General features: G+C 43.3%; 1 protein-coding gene across 1 annotated transcript in view; it reads right to left on the bottom strand.

Moving 5' to 3' along the window:
* The window catches only part of LOC126183451 (uncharacterized), a 283,765-nt gene that overhangs the window by 182,861 nt on the left and 77,385 nt on the right, over positions 1-23,519 (bottom strand). The window contains exons 8-9 of the mRNA XM_049925445.1: positions 2,666-2,789; positions 154-306 (exon numbers count right to left, since the gene is read on the bottom strand). Coding sequence (XP_049781402.1) covers positions 154-306; positions 2,666-2,789 — 277 coding nt within the window. The remainder of the gene's footprint in view (positions 1-153; positions 307-2,665; positions 2,790-23,519) is intronic.

Raw genomic sequence — 23,519 nt, 5'->3', positions numbered from 1 at the left:
GAATAGACATTTCCAGAATTTCTTCTTACAGGCCATGAGCACAATGACATGAGCAGATTTAAAAGCTACAACCACTCTTTTTGTGGACAACTTTCCACATACCAACATTGAGTCAACCACTTATAAAATCCAATATGTCAATTAGTACTGTACCTGACTTGCGGTTCATTTACACTTCTAAATCGGAAATCCTCAATAAGTTCACTATGGTCCTTTGGTCTGAATGAAAACTCATATTCAGGCACAGGGAAATGAGACTTGTAGTGGAGTAAATCTATTTTTTTCAGTAATTTCTGACCATCAGGGCTGAAACAGAATTTAAACAGAAGATCTTTATACAGTTCTTAGTGTAGGGAGTTACATGTACACCTAGAACATAAACAATGAGTTGTAATAGAATGTCGCTCGCCTACAGAAATTACTTGTTCTGAAAGAAAATATGCAGCACACAACTCCATTAACCTGTTGAGGGATAATAAATCAGATAGTTAAGATTTCTTCAGTGTAAGTTTTTAAATACTTCTCTCAGTCATGTCATTACTTCCTGGCAATGGTGTTGTTTATAACACAACTGATGAGATGACTATATTCCTGGAGGAGCACGAGATCAAATTTACTTCTGATCGATCTATATACAAACACTCAATAGTTCTGATGAAGAGGAAACTCACCAGCGTAACTGAATTATTGTAATATACATGTGATTCTTCAACTTCTCCTGGCATATTTCTTGCTCGAACAGTCAACGGGTATACTGCCGGTCCATAGAAAACGAACGAGCACCCAGGGCGGACGAGGCAGTTACACTGATGCCTCCACAGATGCCGACGCCAGCCTCTCAGCGACCACCGATGACCGGTCGCGGGCACGAACCGCAGAGAGAATGCCTCGTGAGGGAAGGGGATTTAGGACGGCCGCCTGCCTTCAGGAACTCAGTTCATCAGTGCACCTGACGATGGTGACATGTCTGATCACCGAAATATTGTGCCCGTTGGACACTACTGACCGGCAGTACACCCGAGGACTGTTCGAGCTATTGCAATATACAATTTAGTCCATGCAATAGCACCTTACACAAACAGGATGAGGCAGAAATTCTGTTATATTCTCAAAGTAACAAAAATTCTTCCAAGGTTCGCACTTCATTAAACAACCACTATCTCACAACTACCACAATTAACTCAATACTCCTGTTTGAAATTTGTGACACATGGTAAGTTAAGTTAGCTAATAGCTGTTACATACCCCAAGTCAGACAATCCCTTTCCTACAGCCTATATGTCAGTGTGCATAACATTTGCCACATATAGAGGAGGAATAACCCAAACACACATGCATAACATTAATACTGTCATTGTCCTGCCCCACAAGTCTAGAAATAGATTTCCCTTCCATTTCTACCCATTATCCAATATTCTATGTGCACATGACAACTAACTGGCAGTCTACCCTCATGTTAAAGACAAGGGTTTTCAGCCACATTCCTCCCCAATGCAACTACAGTGATGTAATCATTGTTACTTATGTTAAAGTTATAACCAGAGGCTATAGTAGTAAAGACAGCCTTCTTAATGTGCTTCACAGAACTTGTAAAACACTTTGTTCCCAAACATCTGACTCTGTGTATGGACATTCTTTATAACCTATTCCCTTTAGAGATGTTAAGTTGGTTCACAACTCATATTCTGTTAGCCAGCACATTCATCAAATGTCAAATGTTAATTTTTTTTTAAACACAAATTTCATTGATGAAATACAAATAATTCTACATTTGGCCATAGTTTGGAACGAGTGGAGTGACTTGCAACACCAACATGTGGCTTTTTTGATCTCATAGTACAACATAGATTAATTTCCATTTCCTCTTCAAAAGACGTCTATCAGTTCCATCTGGTTTTACTATGACAGTGATATTCGATATCTGAGTGCTTTGAAATCTAGGATGGAACATCACTGTTAGTTAAGCAGAGATGTGTATAAAATATGGAGTCTAAGACCTAATCCCTCATTAAAATAAAAACATAAAGCCAAAATACACAAGAAAAGAAAGATCAACCTTTATATAGTTCTGCCATTTCAGCTAAATGTAAATGTATCAGTTATCCTCCTCTTTCATCCTCCACTACAGACACTCCAATTAGAAGAGCTACACTTGTGATAGCAAGACTGATCTCCAGTGTAAAGGTATCCTTATCTGAATTTTACATTATTTTCTACATGCTAGGCACAGAAACATCCACAAGGTGGCCGAGTAGTGAAGATGTGAGAAAAAATATCACCAAACAAGCAGGTATAGCTGAATAAGCTTCAAAAATGTGAGGTCCAGAAGAATAATGGAAATGCAAATAATAATAAATTTTCAGGTATGCGCAGTTTTTAAACTTTTAATTTAATCACTACAAAGTGCACTGAAATGTAAAAAAATGTTTACAAACACATCTGTCTCTAGTGCAGGACAATTATATCTAACAAACAAAAAGACACTATGAAAGCTAATGAAAAAGTGAAAGTGATTAAAATACTAATTACTTCAATAGTGGTAACGAGCATTTCGACAGACAAGTATACTACAGTGGCATATTATCATTTCATTCAACATTACACACACACACACACACACACACAAAAACCATAAATCAAATACATGTGAAGAGAACATCCATACCTTACATAGTATACATTCCACTTGTCATTATAGCCAGGTTTCCTCTGCACAGCATATTTTGACCATCCTGGAGGCAGTTTCTCACTTCTGATACAGACTGTTACCAGGTCACTGGTTATTTCATCTACAAACACAATTAGCTACGTCATTGTGATAGCAAACAGCAGTTTTCACAATATATAATAAAATGTGGCAAACACCAAGTGGCAATCAAGGGCTGTTTCTCTATTGAGTCCGGAAATATTTTCAATTTTGTTAACAAATGCTCATATGGAATTTCATAAAAACTCTACTTAAAAGGGAAAAATTAGTTTAAGTGTATCTTATAAATGCATTGTAAACTAAACTGTAAGTTTACTAGCCCATTTGGCAGAGAAATTTCAAATTAGATTGGTGAGATATTCAGTGCAAGGATGATGATAATTTTGGATGCGGGGCATTTTGAATGGCCCACATCTAAAATCATGCTAATCAGCACCTTGAGGAAAAGTCAATAAGTCATTTGCATGGGGGAGTAGTTTATAATGCATTTAAGTCCACTTCACCTCTCCAGCACTTTATGGATGAGGTCCAACAGTTCACAAAATTTCAGAATCTGTGTAACGCTGGTATCAGTGTTGGCAAGGATGGTAAGCAGGTCTTCAGCCAAATTGAGGGCTGTCCTAATGTCAGTACATAAGACACACATAGCCTAAATACACATAACAAACTTCATAGAGTGGTGGATCCTCTTGCTGTAGGAGGAAACTGTGTGTTAAAGGGCTATTTCCTATGCGCAGTCTGGTGTGCAGCACTTCCTGCTATCGGTAAGGCTGGCATAAGTCTACCATGCCTGTGTAGTTGATTTGAGTGAGCACAGTTTGTCTTCTGTCACCTTCAATCATTCCGTTTCCTACTGATGCATGATTCATCTCTCAGATAGTGAGATGAAAGTGTACAAGGGAAGGGCATGTCAACGTACAAGACCATCCAAACATGCTTTTTAGGCTGCTTTGTCAGCTATGTTGTTCTCCCGAATTCCGACGTGTCCAGGTACCCAGAAAAAGATCACCTCCTGCCACAGTATTGGAGCCACTGTAAGGAGTCATAAATGTGCTGAATCAACTAGTATGCTGGATAAATTTGGTGAACCATTTGTAGTGCACTGAGTGGGTTAGAATGATGAGAAACCTTGTACTGTGATGCTTACGAATCTAATCCAGTGCCAAGATAATTCCATATAACTTCGCATCCTAATTTGTAAATTGTTCCACAAGGCACACTTTGAAAACCCTGTTAGGGGAAACAGCTGAACAACCAAGGGTGTTCTCTTTCTGGGATCCATCCATACAAACAAAATAAAACTGTGGTTGTACTTTAAACTGAAGACAACAGAGTTGTAAAAATGTAATCTGGAGTACAAGTTTTCTTGTACTGCGTCAAGCTTACAATCACTCTGGGCCTCTGAGGACACCAAGGTAGCAATCTGTTCCATCCCTGACTGTGTATTCGGAGGTCTAACGTACCCAGATCTCTGAGACAGTCAGTAGTAAGTATACCAAATGGCTTGGTCACATGGGGCCGATTCCTGAAGAGCTACCCAAAGTTGAGTTTGACTGCCACACTAAATGCCAATGTCTAGATTTTCAGTACCTGTTGAGCCAGGAGGAGTCATAGCTGAATCCAGAGTGGTGGTTCACCAGCCTCCGCACACAGACTCTGAACTGGGCTGGTCCAAAAGGATCAAATCGATATTGGAATGCTGTCAGGTGGACAGTGTCTAACATCTTCAGGTAGGAAATATGGGCCGATCCATAAACCGCACATCCATAATCTAACCATGATCTGCAAAATGGCCTCTAAAACTGCAGAATGTGGGACCTATCACGTCCCCTTGCCTTGCCCCTGAGGCATATTTCGAAATGGTCAATAATTTGAAGTCCTTTGTTCACTGGTCTCTCAGGTGCAGGAGCCAGGTTAAATTTCGAGTTAAATAGTAGGCCCAAAAAGTGCACAGTGCCCGTAAAAAAAAAAAAAAAAAAAACTGTCCCCACTATGAGCTCTGGTTGATTAAAACTTGAAATAACATGGTTGAAATTGACACATCTCTGGTGAAATCCTAAAAGCAATTTTTATTAGTGCAAGCTTCCAGCCCCCTCATGGTCAGTCAGCTCTAGTTGCCTCATTGTCGTTATATGATCAGAGGATGAGCAGAAGACTGTGAAGTCATTCACCAACAAAGCGCATTTAACTGGGCTCCTGACTGGAAGAGATGCCACTGATAGTGATTGCAAACTATGTAACACTGAGTACACTGCCTTGAGGACCCCACTGTCCTGAATGCACCAATCAAAAAAGCTGCACCAATGCGACAGTGTAAGCATCAATCCTCAAGGAAGGATTAGATAAGAAGTGGCAGATGATCACGTAGTCTCCATTCACGTAGTTGTTGAAGGATGTTTTATCTCCAAATGGTTGTGTATGCTCCTTTGAAGTAAAAAATCACCAACCACATGGTTTTGGTGTCAGAAAAGGAATCCAGTATCACCATCTCCAGCAGAACTGTCATGGGCAGAATGACAGCACCTGAAACTGCACTGGGAACACCACAGGTGACCTCGGAATTTGAGCCAGATGAGGCCGTGGTTGACTATATGCTCAAGAGTCTTACACATACAACTGATAAGGGCTTACACTGCAGAACTGTTAGGATCTGTACAAGCCTTGCCTGATTTCCATACTGCAATTAGTGTTTCCTCCTTCCAAGTTGTAGGGTACTGATCATGAAACCAGACCTGATTGAAACAAGACAGGAGTTTCCCTTTGATTTTTGATTTCAAAGAATAGATGATAGAGGATGGCATAACAAGTCCTGGAGCGATGTCCCTGGCCATGAACAGAGCTGATTTCAATTTCCACATGGAGAATGGAAGATTGCAGATCACCTCATTTTACGAGAAGAAGCAGAGCCTCCTATTTCCACAGTCCTATGAAACACCAGGAATGCAGGAGTCTGTCTGACTAACTCAGTGACAGTAAAATTGTGTTCAGCTACAAACTGGGCCATGTTTTTAGTAGTGTCCACCAAGAACTCGCTTCTCAGCAAGGGCGTAAGGTGAGGTGTACTGGCCCTGCCTGAAATCTGCCTTTTTGAGTCCCAAACTTGCCAATTAATGAGGTCACGAATTCCTTCCTGAGTTCCTCTCTGTTCCTTTATCACTCACCTCACTTGTTCTATAACAGATTTGAAGGCCCATAGATTTTCCATAGTTGGATGATATTTGAGTTTCCGCAAAGCTGCACACTTGCCTCCGATTGTCAAGAGACATTTGTCATTCCACCATGGGACAGGTCGTTGCCTGAGGTTCTTGCTAGCTAGACTCGGGAACAAAATCTGTGCAGCTCCTAGAATCTCACAGGTGATATAGTCCACCAGCTCCTGGGCACAATTCTGTTGTTCAAACATGGCCTGCATAGACTGTATCATGATCAATTTGGCCTTTGAACCATCCATTTTCGTGATCTCCTGTCAACTGCAGTCCAAGTGAGCACACGAATCCACACCAGAAAGTAGTTACTGGAATGCAAATCTGTTCCCCCTTCCCACTGAACTAAGTCTGCAATAACTCGGGGGCAAAAACAACATCAGTGGCTGAAAATGACAATGTAGCTGTGGAAAAGTGCGTCATCTGACCACAGTTCAAAAGGCAGATATTATCTGAGTGGGTGAGGCACTTGAAAATTTGACCAGAGAAACTGGTAGCCAAGTCCCACAGAATATTATGTACACTGAAGTCCCAAATGAGGAGGAAAAGGTGGGGGAATGCTGTGAAGAGTTCTGTAAATGCATCTGCTTCCAACAGATCAGCAGGTGGAAGATATAAAGAACACAACCTGATTTTAAGCGGTGTGACAACTTCCACTGCAACTGTTGGTATAGCCATGGTAAGTGGGACAGGACAGGAGAGAAGTGCATCTGTCACTGATGACAGCAACTGCTCCATCCCTAGCCCAGTCTCCATTAACATCATGGTACGTCAGTGACTTTCAAATGAGATTATTGTAAGCAGATGCAGAATGCTCTCCTGGCCAGGAGCTATAATGATACCAAATGTGATTGGAATCCATTTTAAGTTCCACTACAACAAAGAAGTTCCAATGGGAGCCACTGATTAGCGACAGTTGTCCTTGTCATTATCCGTTGCTGGCAGTGATTTACTGAAGACGTAGGGGACATTAGACAGTGCCTGGCTCACCAGTTCCTCCATGTGGATATCAATATCCTCAACAGTAAAATCACAATCAGAAAGGCAGACTGCTCACTGATTCAAAGGTGTAGCTGTCACTTTGTTCAATTTCAAGCGACTTTTTTCCTTACTTACAGGAGGAGTTGCTTGCAGGGGCAGGGTAGGGGTAGGGAGAGAGGATAGCTTAGTAGGTATCTGATGATATGCAGCAGTATGTGGGTGAGGATCCAAGTCCATCGTCAATGGCTTACGAATGATTTTGTGATCAAATGTAGATTCCTCCAACCCTGACCCCCCCCCCACCCCCCCCCCCCCCCGAGGTACACTGACAAATGCATGTTATCATATTTGAATCAATGGTATCTGTAGTAACACGATTCACAATGTCCGGCGCACTTCACATAGTGTAGACCGGGAACTCTCCGCTAGGCATGCCCAACTGACTGGGCACGGCCCGTGCTGCCTGAGTTGTTGTAGTTCCGCCAGCAGAGGGCGTGGCCGAATTCTCACGTGCCCTCTGGTGGACGGGACTTTACTTGCGGCAACTACTGTCCGTGACACGCTGTGCCGATGTGTGTCTCCCGCGATCTATCTGGTGGCTACTGCACTCCTCCTCCTTCAAGGGGGGAAGGATGGAGTGGGGGGGGGGGGGGGAGTGAAGCCACTGTGATCCACTGCGTTGGAAGGTGGAGAGTCGTGCCGTAGCGATGACCTCCACGTCCATTGGAAGGCTGGAGTCTGGAGGATCTGCCAACCCTTGAGCCGGAACCTTCAAATACGGTTGGAAGTGACCCACACGAAGAGGCCCCCGTCGTCCCTCCACCGGAGCCCAGGACAGAACGGGCGACAAGCTGTCGAACTCCGGATCCCATTCCACCTTGGGAGGGGCTAGACCCAGTGGCGGGGACGATGGGGAAGGCACGACCACAGGTGAACCAGCCTTGGGAGAAACCGGGCCTGCGAGGGTGGCTGGCTCTCACCGGAGCATCTCGAGCAATGGCGATGCCGGTGCTGGAGCTACTAGAGGCCGCCCAGGCTGAGAACCATCGCAGTGTGGTGGAGTCACAGGGGAGAGGGGTGGTGGGCAGCCCTGAGAAAACAACATGGGTGCCAGCAATGGGGAAGCCGACGCCTGAGGGGTCGGAGGGTGGGGTGCCCAAACGTGGACGTAGCTGATTTTGGTGACGACGCATCTTCTGGTCCACCGCCTGCAAGGTATAGAGCCAGCGGCCTTTGCGGCGCATGACCACCGTCGGTATCCAACGTGGATTGCGACCAAACCCAAGTGCCCGGACCCGACATACCCGGTGGAAAGTCGGGTACCCCATTTTGCGAAGACTGGCGAGGACCAGGCCGGAGGAGGTGCAGTAGAGTCCTAGGTTGGCGCCCGTGGAGGAGCTCTGTGGGGCTGCGTTTTCCCATCGGTGTGGTCCGGTATGCCGTCAAGAAAAACGTCAATGCCTCCCCCACAGGAAATTCGTGCACATATTTTTTCATCTGCGTCTTAAATGTGCACACCATGCACTCGGCTTCCCCATTTGATTGTGGATGAAAGGGGGGAGAGCAAACGTGCTGAATACCGAAGCGCCTACAAAAATCCTGGAAGATCTGCAAAATAAACTGAGGTCCATTGTCCGATACCAGGGCAACTGGCAAACCTTCCACAGAAAAGATTTTTGTGAGTGCCTGGATTGCAACTTCTGAAGTCGTTGAGGAGCAGCAAACCACATATGGGAATCGGGAATAAGCATCAATGACAATGAGCCAAAAACCATTGAGAAACGGGCCTGCAAAATCTATGTGAACACATTCCAATGCCTGGGTTGCAGGAGGCCATGAAGAGAACGCTGACCTGGGAGACGCCTGTTGGCTCGCACACTGGGAACAGGTGGCCACCAAGTGCTCAATTTCCCTGTCAATACTGGGCCAGTACACATGTTTGCGAGCCGAAGTTTTAGTACGGGAAACACCCCAGTGCCCCTCATGTAATAACGTGAGGACCTCCCTTCGCAAACTTGCAGGAACAACCACGCGAGGAGCTATATCATCGGCAGCCAGAAGGAGAACTACTTCCAAAACTGAGAGGCGGTCCTCGTAGAACAAAATAATTACGAAGAGGGTCCAAGGCCTGGCCTGGAGGTTGGGACAACCACCCCTGCTGAACAAGGCAAACTACTTGCCGGAGAACCGGGTCAGCTGCCGTTTCCCTGGCGACTCTAGAACTAGTGATCGGGAAGCCATCAACCGCTTGGTGGGACACCACATCCAAATGAAAACACATAATCTCCTCCCGATCGAACTTAGGATCCGGGCCCACCGGAAGACGGGAAAGGGCGTCAGCCTTGGCATGCTGCCCGGTAGGGCGAAAATGAATGTCATAATGGTACTTAGAGAGGAACAATACCCAGCGCTGCAGTCTGTGGGCCGCACTATCCGGAATCTGAGAGGAGGAGCCAAATAACGATATTAATCGTTTATGTTCAGTGATTAACTGAAACTTCGTGCCATACAAGAAAGGGTGAAACTTGGTAACAGTGTAGACAATGGCCAAATCCTCTTTTTCCACCTGGGAGTAATGGGCCTGTGGAGGACTAAGAGTTCTAGACGCAAACGCCAATGGCTGCTCGGAGCCATCTGCATTGCGATGGGCCAGGACCGCCCCCACCCCATACTGCAAAGCATCTGTAGCCAGGACCAACGGCTTATTGGGGTCAAAAGTAGCCAAACAAGGCGTTGATGTGAGGAGGCCCTTCTACGAGGTGAACACCAGCTCGCATGCAGGCGACCAATCAAAAGCAACACCCTTGCGCAGAAGGCAGTACAGAGGGCGGGCTATGGTGGAAGCCCTGGGAATGAACCGGTGGTAATAGGCAATCTTGCCTAAAAAAGCTTGTAACTCTTTCAGCGAAGCGGGCTGCGGAGGGTCGACGATACCTTGGACCAAACTTCCTAGCGGCTGGACGCCATGCCGAGAGATGGTGTGGCTCACATACTCAATGGACGGTTGGAAGAAGTTCAACTTACGCAGGTTAATACAATGAGGGATTATCGACATGACGTGCTCAAGATAATGCTGAAATATCGCCGGGGCACTGGATATTCTGAAGGCCAACCGCTGGTATTGGTAAAGGCCAAACGGGGTGTTGGCAACCGCCAGCCGTTTGGAGTCCTCATCAAGTGGTATCTGATGACAAGCCTCCGAAAGATCGATTTTCGAAAAATATTGGCCTCCCGCCACGTCGGAGAACAATTCATCAGAACGAGGCAAGGGATAGGTGTCCACCACCAACTGGGAATTAATGGTGGCCTTGAAATTGCCACGAAGACGTAATTTTCCCAAGGGTTTCCTGACAATAACGAGGGGCGAAGCCCACTCACTAGAAGAAATGGGAAGAACAACCCCGTGGGCTGTCAGCCGATCTAGCTCTGCTTTTACCTGACGGCGGAGAGCCGAGGGGATCTGCCTCACGCGTAGAAAATGCGGGCAAGCCGACGCCTTCAACGTCAAGTGAGCTTCAAAGTCTGAAACACACCCCAGGCCCTCCTCAAAGATATCCTTAAAGTCAGAGGTCAAAGATTCCAATAATTGATAGGGAACGTCTTCGGAGACCAACTGTATGGTGTCTGCAATAGAAATACCGAAAGCTTGAAAGGCATCCAATCCAAAAAGGTTAGTGGAGCTCGCATCACTGACAACAATAAAAGTAAGAGGCCGAGTGACTGATTTGTAAGTAACGTCGGTAGAGAGTTGACACAGGATGGGAATGAACTGTTTATCATAACCGCAGAGATGCCGGTAAACTGGCACCAATGGGGGCGACCCAAGGTCGGAGTAAGTTTGTGCATTCAACAAGGGAACTGCCACGCCCGTATCTACTTGCAGTTGTAGTCGGCGCGACCGAACCGACACCTCGATAAAGAGTTTGTGTGCTGATGCGTCGGGAGCCTTGCCCAATGAAACTTCCTGAACGTCAACGTCCATGTCCTCTGTACCTGCTTCCTTCAATTCGTTTGAAGCTGAGCGGCAAACTTTAGCAATGTGTCCTTTTTTATTCCATTTGCGACAAATGGCCCAATGCTGGGGGCACTCTGACCGATCATGATGTACATAGCACGACGCACAGGACGGTAACAGGGGCCAGTGGCCAGAACTCTGTTTACGCGCCGTGCGGGAGCAGCCGTAATGGCTGGATTTGTACTGCTCGAACGTCATCTACCCCGGACGCAGTGGACGTGGCCGCGCCGCCCTGAACCACCGCGACATCGCACTGTGCTTCCAACTGTTGATCTGCGGCATGAGAGACTTCATACGATTGAGCAATGGACAGGACTTCCTCAAGGGAAGCGTCTTCCAAATGCAGGGCTCGTTGCCGGACCTCCCTATAGGGGCCGACCAAACAATGACGTCGTACACCATAACGTGGGCATACGACTCTCGCAACTGCTCCGTGACAAAATGACACGTGCGACTAAGACCGTGCAGAGTAGTGGCCCACGCCCGGTAAGACTGATGAGGCTGTTTCTTGCATTGATAGAACTCGACCCTAGCCGCCACAACATGCGTGCGGCGGCAATAATATGAAGACGGCAAGGAGCACAATGGGTCAAAAGACAAGGACGAGGGTTCCTGCAACGGCGCTAGCTGCCGTAAAACTTGATATAGTGAGGGAGATATCCAAGACAAGAAAAGAGCACAACATACCTCCGCATCGGCAACATGAAATGCCTGGAAATGGTGCCGAAGGCAATGTTCATATGCATCCCAATCCTCTGCCGTCTCGTCATACAGGGGAAAGGGAGAAGGCAATGGCGCTGGAGCAGACCGTGTGGAGAGCAACGCTGGTAGCGTTTGTGTTATGGTTGCCACGAGTTCCTTCTGCCGCTCAACCAAAACCCGCACTAAATCCTCCATGCCGTACATAAGCTGCAAAACCGGAACAATGACGCAACACGCGAAAGAACGATCCTACTCATCGCCAATTGTGTAGTAACACGATTCACGATGTCTGTCGCACTTCACATAGTGTAGACCGGGAACTGTCCGCTAGGCATGCCCGATGTCCAACTGACTGGGAACGGCCCGTGTTGCCTGAGTTGTTGTTGTTCCGCCGGCAGAGGGCGCGGCCGAATTCTCTCGTGCCCTCTGGTGGAAGGGACTTCACTTGCGGCAACTACTGTCCGTCCCAAGAGCTGCCAGGGAAACAAGCATCAAGTTAGACAAATCCCCATGTGGCTGAGCAAGTCTTACACAACTTTGAGAGGGGGTGGGGGTGCACAGGTGCTGAAGAGGTGCCCGCTACAAACTGTTTTAGTTCCACAGCCATTAACTACCTCATCACACAGCACACCTTGACGGTGAGTTCTTTTGATATATACTGATATTTACGTTACTTGCAGTACAAGCAGTGCAGCCAGGACCTCCGTTCTCTGAAACATCCATCATTCTACTGCTGTACCTAACAATGATAGCTGAAGTATGCCCTGAGTTTGCAGCACAAGAGGTCTGGCACTGTTCATCAGTCCCCAGCTCGGGAAACCTGGGCTCGTCATACCTATACTCAACCACTGCTGGCGGAGTTCCCCGATAAAAACCCAGCCCTTCCTCCCCTAAATTGTGGGACACACTTCATCATGCCCATTGGCTGATGCCTGTCTGGTTAGGGTGACCCTGCGAGTAGCTACGCTACTGCTGGCATTGCCATCAGCGTCACTGACACTCACAAATCCTCCCATACGGCGCTAAAGGTGTCTATGATAATGTGGTGTCCCCCAGGAGCAGATAATTACTCAACATGAAAGTAAAATATGGAAGACCAAAGACCGCCAATAGTAATTTAGTATGGCAGCTGTGTAGCACTGACTTGACTTCACAGTTCCATCACACTGCAGTATAATGACACAGCATCAACAGAAGTTCCACTTAATTGATACTGAAAGACTAATCATTATTTTCAGTTTTGCTGTCAGGGGGGGAGACGTGCAGAGAGGGGGCTTGGGAAACGGGCAGAGAGGAGGAGGGGGAAGGGGAGGGGGGAGACGGGCAAGGAGGGGGAAGGGGAGGGGGGAGACGGGCAAGGAGGGGGAGGGGGAGACGGTCAAGGAGGGGGAGGGGGAGACGGGCAAGGAGGGGGAGGGGGGGAGACGGGCAAGGAGGGGGAGGGGGGGGAGACGGGCAAGGAGGGGGAGTATTTGAGAAAGAGAACACTTCGTGGTTTGCATCAAACTTAATATATAATGTCAAACCTTTATGAAACTTTTCTCACTGACATTCCCTACAAAATGACGCAAAGAAAATTTTTTCACTTACTATATTTCACTGTTCATAAAGTAAAACGGCCACATCAGGCCTGACATTTTAATACATTGCTTCTTTAGTTCTGTCATCATAAACACTGAGATGCATGAAAAACTGCCACATGAGGATGACATTTTAATTTATTATGTCATTATTAATACTATTCTCAATATGTTTTGCAGACAGTATACACATACTCCACTGAATGTAGCTGTATAATTAAATCAGTGTATGACACACACAGTTCAGTAAGTATGCTTTCATAAACATTGAGATGTGTGATAAATTAGCTCTTGTTTAAACGAAGTCATAAATTACCCAGAATATACTAACCCAGTGTTTGATAATGAGAGCACTTAACAACTTCTAAACAAACTTTAAATGTAAGTTCAAACATTTTCTAAGCTTTATCCCACTTACATGCTAAACAACAATTACTTATAACACATTAACTGATTTCTAAAATTACCAGAAGTTTGAATCTGTTTTATACAGAGGAGTTCCATTCTTTAACCCCTTGCCATACCACTTACTTCAGCAAAATCTGTGCCCAAGCAGTTGGAGATGACATGTCCTAAATGGGCCAGCATGATGCACAAGACAATCTTAGTATGCGCCATAATGAGAATATCTTTTATATGTAGCAACATGTTCATTTGTTTCCCATGCTACGGCTATTGTTTATGTCAACAGTAATTTAATTCTTGTGCAAACACCTTTTCAAAACATAAATATACATTTTTATGCATAAAAATACTTGAACAGAAATATCAATTTTCTAGATTGTCTTCAGGTGTGACTTTTTCAGAAGAAATGTAATAATGCTACACCTAAAAGCAGATATTGTCAACAAATAATTTAATTACAAGAAGAAACACTTCTCTTGAACAAATTTCTAATGGGAAGATACCTACAACTATAAAAATTAGTAGTCCTGAACGGTATGGTAGTTTCAAAAGCATTGTGGTATATGTTAAGCCACTTTACACTCTGCATGTTCCCACACTGTTTCACTTCAGACTGTGTTTTACCCTTTGCACATCCTTGTTTTGAGGCATCATATAGACATGCTTTGGGAAATGAGCGCAATATTTCACTTGGAGTGAAAGAGTAGTGAAGGTTTCCCCCACTTCTCATAGACCGGTAACAGGTCGTTTTTAAAAATTACCTCTGCCATATTTATTCAGCAATCAATATATGTTTACTTTCTTTGACTGTGTATTATTTTACAGGTACTGTACATATTGAACAGAGACCTATCTGACATATAAACAAAGTTTTTGGTGTCTTTTGAGGATTTTCCTCATGACTAGGAAACAGGACAACATCTGATCTTGACGATCAATTCCACCAATGGCCTTATGTATTCATATGTGTTCAACAATCACTACACTTTCAAATTTTGTTGATATCATTTACATGTCACACTTCCCTTACTTTAAAATTTATTTCTGACTATTTTTTGGCATATTTTGCTTATTGCTGCGTAGTCTCCTGATAACACTTGCATTTTCCTGATGTAACTTTAAACAGATTCTGAGGGAGGGGAACTAGTTATGAACAAACAAAGTGTAACCCTTATTCAGTATGGATTCTGACAAGTCCACGACATCTTTGTCTGAGGCATTATTATTCTGATCAGTTTTGTACTGGTCAGTATGTATTTTGAAACCACAACAAAAATCAGTATTTGCGTCTCATAGTTAGGGAATTTTTTAATCCAAATTTTGCTATTTTCAATGGATTCAATTATTTATATGCTAAATGTCCTTTATATTTCATTACAGATCTGTCTCTACTTACATTTTCATCTGGTGTGTAAATTTCTTAAAATATTTTTCATTTCAAAAGTTACTGATATGTTGTATCCTTCAAATACGGTCAGTAATGTCAGCAGTTTCATTATTAAAAAAAAATGTAGAAATCTCAAAATTTGTTTAAATCTTTTAAAAGACATTAATTTTAAATTTCTACTACTAGTCTATTAGACACACACACTTGGATATTTGGTTTTCCAACTTTAAACTATCAAAATGCACAACGCATAATAGGCCTTCTTTTTGTCAAAAATAAAAGGGTATCAAGTGTAGTCCAGTTCCCCTTTTTTTTGTTTTTGTGTGTGTTTTTTTTTTTCATTATCTATTAACTGATGTCTGGAGAGATTTGTTTCTGTAACAAGTATTCTGCAAAGTTTGTCAGTAAATATAACAGAAAACAGGTCTAACAATCATGGGTGTACACTTAAATGATTTGAAACAGATGCTTTTATGCCACGAGTCTTGGAATATTTCCAATGATTTGTATGTTTTTTTTTCTCCCTGGCAAATCTATAATACACATGATTTAAGTACTGAATTTTAATTTCAACTATCACCATCTACAATTAAATATTTCGCACACTTTCTACTTCGTACAGTCACGTCGCTATCACTTGATTCTTCATCACAAAGTCTATGTAAACATCCCTCTCTTTTTTCTTCAAAAACCAAAGTACAAAACCAGTAGCACGCTCCCTTTGTAATGTAGATTTAATGGATTGTCATTAATTCTCGTGGGGTATTGCAAGAACTAAACAATGACTGTTAGCTGACACGAGTTAAGATTCATGATGTTTACATTTGGGCCAACTTTCATTTCTACAAATGTGACTTATGTTTTTTGCATTTGGCCTGCACTTGTTTCTATGAGTCTGACTTGAGATATTCATGTTCGGTCCAAAATTGTTATCATGATTTAGGCTTATCAAAGAACATCAAGGAATTAAAGAATCGAGGTGTTATTGGTTACTTATTATCTGGAAAGAAGGTCTATAGGGTTAACAACCACCTACATCCCACAGGAGTGGGAGTGAAAAGAGGTGACATTGAAGCATAACTCAGGAACACCAGGAGCAGTTTCAACCAAATTTGTATATAAATAATGTGGGGGTAAGATTCCCCAACACCACTTGGGGTATGGGTGTATATGAGAAGGGGTGAAATAAAAATGTTCGAAAACGACCTGTTGATATTTATTTCCTGTACATGGTTGACTTACGTGTGTGAAATACCGGGTGATCAAAAAGTCAGTATAAATTTGAAAACTTAGTAAACCACGGAATAATGTAGATAGAGGGGTAAAAATTGACACACATGCTTGGAATGACATGGGGTTTCATTAGAAAAAAGTATTGCTAGACGCGCGAAAGATCTCTTGCACGCGTTGTTTGGTGATGATCGTGTGCTCAGTTGCCACTTTCATCAGGCTTGGCCTCCCAGGTCCCCGGATCTCAGTCCGTGTGATTATTGGCTTTGGGGTTACCTGGAGTCGCAATTGTATTGTGATCGACCGACATCTCTAGGGATGCTGAAAGACAACATCCGACGCCAATGCCTCACCATAGCTCCGGACATGCTTTACACTGCTGTTCACATTATTCCTCGACTACAGCTATTGTTGAGGAATGATGGTGGACATATTGAGCATTTCCTGTAAAGAACATCATATTTGCTTTGTCTTACTTTTTTATGCTAATTATTGCTATTCTGATCAGATGAAGCGCCATCTGTCAGACATTTTTTGAACTTTTGAAATTTTTTTGGTTCTAGTAAAACCCCATGTCATTCCAAGCACGTGTATCAATTTGTACCTCTCTATCTACATTATTCCGTGATTTATTCATTTTTCAAATTTATACTGACTTTTTGATCATCTGGTATGTCACATAAGCATATGTTAAAAATCTCCTCCTAAGCCCCAGGATCGATTTCTGAGAAACTTGGTAAACACATTACTTACTTTCTGGAAGGAATTAATGTGGGGTAAAAATAAACAATCTCCCATCAAGATGGGGGTGATGGACAGAGATGGGGGTAGGAGGTGGACAGAGAGAGGGGCAGGAGGAGGTGAACAGAGAGGGGGGGAGTAGGAGAGGAACAGACGGAGGACGGATAGGCAGAGGATCTGGAGTAGGTGGATTAAAAGGAGGAGGTGGCAGGAAGAGACAGACAAGAGGAGGGGGCAGGAAGAGATGGACAGGAGGAGGAGGGAGGAGGAAGAGACGGACAGGAGGAGGAGGAGGAGGAGGAGGAGGAGGAGGAGGAGGGCGGAAGAGACGGACAGGAGGAGGAGGAGGAGGGGGGAGGAAGAGACGGACAGGAGGAGGAGGGGGGGAGGAAGAGACGGACAGGAGGAGGAGGGGGGGGGAGGAAGAGACGGACAGGAGGAGGAGGAGGAGGAGGAGGAGGAGGAGACGGACAGGAGGAGGAGGGGGGGGGGAGGAAGAGACGGACAGGAGGAGGAGGAGGGGGGAGGAGGAAGAGACGGACAGGAGGAGGAGGAGGGGGAGGAAGAGACGGACAGGAGGAGGAGGGGGAGGAAGAGACGGACAGGAGGAGGAGGAGGGGGAGGAAGAGACGGACAGGAGGAGGAGGAGGGGGGAGGAAGAGACGGACAGGAGGAGGAGGAGGGGGAAGGAAGAGACGGACAGGAGGAGGAGGAGGAGGGGGAGGAAGAGACGGACAGGAGGAGGAGAGGGAGGAAGAGACGGACAGGAGGAGGAGGGGGAGGAAGAGAAGGACAGGAGGAGGAGGGGGGAGGAAGAGAAGGACAGGAGGAGGAGGGGGGAGGAAGAGAAGGACAGGAGGAGGAGGGGGGAGGAAGAGAAGGACAGGAGGAGGAGGGGGGAGGAAGAGAAGGACAGGAGGAGGAGGGGGGAGGAAGAGACAGACAGGAGGAGGGGGATGGTGAGATGGACAGGGGGAGGAAGAAATCAACTGAGGAGGGCAGGACGAGATGGTCTAATAGAAGTTTCGAATAAATAAATATCCGGGCAACACCAGGTTTCTTACTTAGTATAAGAAGATTTGGAGATTAAAGGGACCAAGCTGCAAGGTTATCTGTCACAGTGAATATAAAATAATGTACGAGTAGCAAAGGCAATGGCAGTAATGAGGGGGAGGGAAGTGCAAAAGTGGGAAATGCAGTGGACAGAAGAAATCAGAAATTTGTTGTAGGCCAAGTTCATACACAGAAAAGTTTGGAGGCGTAAGTACTGAGAAGACTAATATAAATTACCAATATCACAAATCAAGTACAAAGCCCACTCTCTCGATGATGCTGCAGGAAGTGGACTTGATTTTGCCTCATGGAATATAGTGCCACCAACCACAATACAACTGGGAACTCAATGACAACCCTTACTATATCAGTTCGTGATAACTGTGATTGCAAGTTCTAAAATTTAACATCCACAGCACAGAGACCTATATAGAATCTCAATTGTTCTCTCTCATGCTCACATTTACAAACTAATTCATTACCAAATACGAACATTCTTCAAAGAGTAAGCGAATCAAGCTAGGAGAGAGCTAGTGAGGATGAAGGAAGGCAGTATTGTGGGAGGGGAAGGGTGGGGGTTGGGGGGGGGGGGAAGGAGTGGGAACTGGCAGATGGTAGGAAGGCGAGGTGGAGGTGGAGGAGTAGGAGGAGGACACAGTGACAGTTTTGTAGTGTCTTCCAGCAACAGTTTCCAACTCCTAGAGTTGAGGGGAGAGGAACCTCAAGATGGGGTAGGAAAAGGAAATATGCAGCAGACTCAGCCAATGGGTATGAAGGATAGCAGAAGCACAAATGTTAGGCAGAAGGGAATGCTGCTGCTAAAAAGCAGTCATGCCAGAGGTGTAGCGACCTCAATTACAGGAGAAATTAGGGGAAGAGTATCGAGACACCAGTATTGTCAAGCTGATTGCTGGGCTGAACTGTGACTGAGACTAACGTCTTTGTGAAAGGCTTTCACTAAAGATGATCTGCTAGTGATAGTGTATGGGGGAGGAAACAGCTTGGATACAGACAAGCTACACAACACAGGTGGCAAACTGAACGAGACAGCGTCCGTAACCAGTGGTACCAATGTGTGTGTGACTGAGCTGTTTCAATGGCATGATCAGCCTCGTCTTGGCAGTGTTGTACGGTTTGTCAATGTGATGTTGGAAAGGATAATGGTGACTGCTGACTGGGACACATTGCACTGGTGGCAGTGGAGACAATCCTACCTTCCTTCCTTCCTTCCTTCATTGGGGACACACAAACTCAAATTATCTGTTGTCATGGGTAGGAGGACTAGTCTTCTTTTTAGGATAAACCACAACAACATGGTCCTCTCCTTTACAGGTATCCCAAGTAGTTAAGAGACTACTTCATTGCATGCATAGAAGACAGAATGGACCACATGAAAATGCACAAACCCCACAGAAATTTGCTCAGAATTATCTATTCATCATCAAATTGTGCAGTCCATTAAAAATCTATAGCACACCAGCTCAAAGGTGAATTATAGTGTTTGAACAATACAGATCACTGGTGTAGAGATAATGAAATAAAAAGGTGGAACACATTTTAAAGCTAGAGATGATCACAATTAGATATGAATTGGCAGCTGCTGAACTAACAAAGCTAGACATCTGTAAGAAGTTAATTATTCTGCATGTGTACCACTAACCTAATGGTAATGTGAACACTTTCCTCAACAAATTAGGTCAAGTTCTGGAAAGAGTCTCAGCCCTCAAAACGAGCGTAATATTATGTGGAACATGAATATAAACCACAGGTGTTGAGGGTAACAGGCTTTGTAAAACCTGCAAAACTGCAGGTCTCTGAAAGGATTTTCTCAGAATATAAAATACATTCTTTTTCTTGAGCACTGACAAATCAAACCTGGGATGAAGTGTATATGGAAAACAATGTGGATGCTAACTTCACTCAATTCTACACACTGTTTAAATTTATTATTGAGGACGTATTTCCAGAAGTAGCCACTCCAACAGCAGCAGCTAACAAAAATTGATGGATAGCTGTAGGTATTAGAAGGTCCTCCCAGATATTTAAAATTTTTCAGTTCCTTGGAAAAGTTTGCACTACACTATTCCACAGTTCGCAAATCACTATCACAGATACAGAAAGACATAGAGGAGGATACTGCTTGCTGAAAAAATATTTAAAACAGAGAAAAACGTAAAGCAGTGTATGATATCATAAAAAAGAAGCTGGAAAAGGCAGAGAAGTATAACAACATACAAATCAAAGATGGGCATAGAACACTAGAAAATCCTCAGGAATTGGCACATTTTATGAATGACTATTTTTCTGAAATTGAGAACTTGCAACAAAATCTTCCAGACACAAATGTAGCACTAACAATGATTTATACAGTAAGCACAATCATGGTGGTCCTCAACAACAGAGCTTGCAGTCAAAAAGACAGTACAGAAATAATTTTTTTTAAAAAAAGTCAGTAGGTATAGATGAGTTTCAAGATCCTGTTCTGAAGGCATGAACAGGTACCATACAAGCCCCATTAACAAAAATAATATATGTCTCCTTTAGTTGACATACCGTATTTACTCGAATCTAAGCCGCACTCTGAATCTAAGCCGCACCTGGAAAATGAGACTCTAAATCAAGGAAAAAAAATTTTCCCGAATCTAAGCCGCACCTGAAATTTGAGACTCTAACTTCAGGGGGAGAGAAAAGTTTTAGGCCGCACCTCCATATCGAAACAATGTTGGTCCATTGTAACATGAGACACAATTTAGGTTGGATGAATGACGATACAGCTACAGTAGTTTGGTTCGAGTCATAGGCTTAGCAGTTAAACTTTATCAGGTAACCATTGCTATGCGTCAGGTGCTCCGTCCGTATTTATATGGGTACTCTTCCTTTTTCACGTGCTTCGTCTGGTTTGAACTGATTGCTTATTTTCCTTTGATCTGATAAGTGCCGTTCTCTTTGTTACAGGTGTTTACATCACTCTAAGCTAAAAATGCATTACTGTATTGTGTCATGCAATGTTGTCGCATTCTGATAATGAGTGTTTATGGCCTGTCGCCGCTCGCAGCATGGCTTGCTTTTGTGCGCGCTACCGCCACTTAAAAAAAAAAAAGAGAGAGAGAGAGAGAGAGAGAGAGAGAGAGAGAGGAATCATCTCATTAGCTAAACAATGGCAAGAGACGGCTATTTGTTAAATTAAAAGCGTTTTATTGATAGCTATTTGTTGTTACTTACACTGCTGCTTTCTTTGATAATGATCAACAAGAACCAAATAATAGACTGCATATGATAGAAGATGTTCTGAACAAGAGTTTAGTGAAAACTTTTCTCCGTTTGAAAATCTTTGCAGACGCCTCTTTAGTACATTACATTCTGCACAGAAATTAGAGTCATCTTAGATTTTAAAATCTAGTCAATTGCCGTGCTTCATTTCTGACTGTATCACTATTAGGCATAAGAATAATACGAATATAAACATGACATGGTATGTTTATTCTTCCGCGTTTGCTGTTGTCTCACTCTAGTTTCGTAGTTTGTTAGGCAGACAGGATTTAAATGAGACAGCAGCAAACATGAAAGAATACATGGCAAAATGTTTATATTCGTATTATTCTTATGGTGAAGAGAATACTGCATGTGATTCACAATTCATAAAAGTTCCTGTCAGCAACCATCTCTTCTCACAGCTAGGAAAAATTCAGAACCTAAGAGTTGGCCGTATTGACAAACATCCCAAACAGTCTTGCCAATCGGATTTTCATAGTACATTGAAATGTTGCTACATTCGAAGATGAACAATACGGAATTTTATTTACTTCATTGGATAATGTATGAAAATGCAGTGGTCAAAACTTGGGGCGGAGAAAAAAGCTCTTCTTCCACTTTTTTTTTTATTTTTTTTTTAAATTTATTTACTGACGCAGAGGTTTTGGCGCCAGTATTTATCTTTGTGCCTGCAAAGAATGCCTGTGTAGCGCTACATATATTAGACAGCAGAAGTTCGTTGTGGCGGCACCTACCAACATTTTTCAGAACTTCCGCTTACTTTGCACTCGATTCTAAGCCGCAGGCGCACTTTTGGATTACAAAAACCAGAAAAAACGTGCGGCTTAGATTCGAGTAAATACGGTATACAAGTTATACCCTTACTAAAAATAGGTACAGCGGGGAGTACTGAAAACTACAGGCCAGTTTCACTACTGTCTGCATTCTGAAAGATAGTTAAATTATCATGAAATAAAGACTAATTAATTACATGAATAAATTAAACTTTTTTAACGAAGTACAGCTTCATTTCCGAAGTGGGAGAAGTACAATATTGGTCATTACAGAGATCGTAATAGTTGTACTTGAAGTACTTGACAAGGATGACTGTGTCACAGGAATATTCTTGGATTTATCCAAGACTTTTGATGATACTGTTGACCGTAAAATAGTACTAAACAAGTCAGAAACACAAGGAAAGAGGAATGGCAAACAAGTGATTTCAGTCTTACAGGCTCCAGAAGGAACAGATAACTCAAACATCTGCTGCTGATAAATTTTTAGTAAAACAACTGTCAGACAAGACACACATAAATAGAGGTGTTCCTTGGGGTAATATATTGGATCCGACTCTGTTCTTAATATGTATCAATGACTTTCCAGACAGTATAAGACATGGAGAGAAAGTAACTGATATAACACCAAAATTCCTATTAGAGAAAGCAAATGAAGCCCTCAATCTTTACAACTAGACAGTATGTAATGAATAAACACTAAATATAAAGCAAACAAACAGTATGCACTTCAGAATAAAGTGGGAACACAATGCTGGCATATTAATCATAGGTGATAAATTTATAGATGGCGTACAAGTGTGAGGCTTTTACGAATGAATACTGTTTGTCAATTAGCATGGACTGAACACACAAAGATGCCGAAAAAAAAAGTCACGTGTATGTTCTATAACTTGTTTGTAACAACCAATGTTTTGTGGTGTCATACTATTCTAATGTACACTTATTTCTTGGCTATGGGATTCTTTTCTGGAGATCAAAGGAACAAAACAGGTGTACAATTTTTAAACCGTAGAAAAGGGCTGTAAGAATAATAGCCAGAAGTAGTAGTCTTACTGCAGAAAGTGGGTGCATCTACCAATCTGTTGTGTATACCAGGGAAAACAATACTAAGTATTCCACTAATAGTTTTATACATAATCATGGAACAAGAGCCAGTTTGGGCTTACACTTACCAAGGAAAAACAAATAAAAAACTGAAACTAGTATTTCATATTGTATAATAAACTGCCCAAGGAAATGTAAAAGATTACTAAACTTAATAATAATAATAAAAAAAAGCAGCTAAAACATTGTTTACAAGTAATGCAAGCTACACAATCAAAGATTACTTGGAGCATTCAGAGTAGTGGTTAATAATGAAAGGTGATAACTACATCACTTTGTCACCTCACAATACCATAAAGCTTTTTCAAGGAAAGCAAATACATGATAGTAATGTCTTGACATTCTCCTAAGTTCAACATTTC

The sequence above is a fragment of the Schistocerca cancellata genome, chromosome 4 (assembly GCF_023864275.1).
Source record: "Schistocerca cancellata isolate TAMUIC-IGC-003103 chromosome 4, iqSchCanc2.1, whole genome shotgun sequence".
NCBI classification, from domain to species: domain Eukaryota; kingdom Metazoa; phylum Arthropoda; class Insecta; order Orthoptera; family Acrididae; genus Schistocerca; species Schistocerca cancellata.
This window is presented reverse-complemented; position numbering and strand designations above follow the sequence as displayed.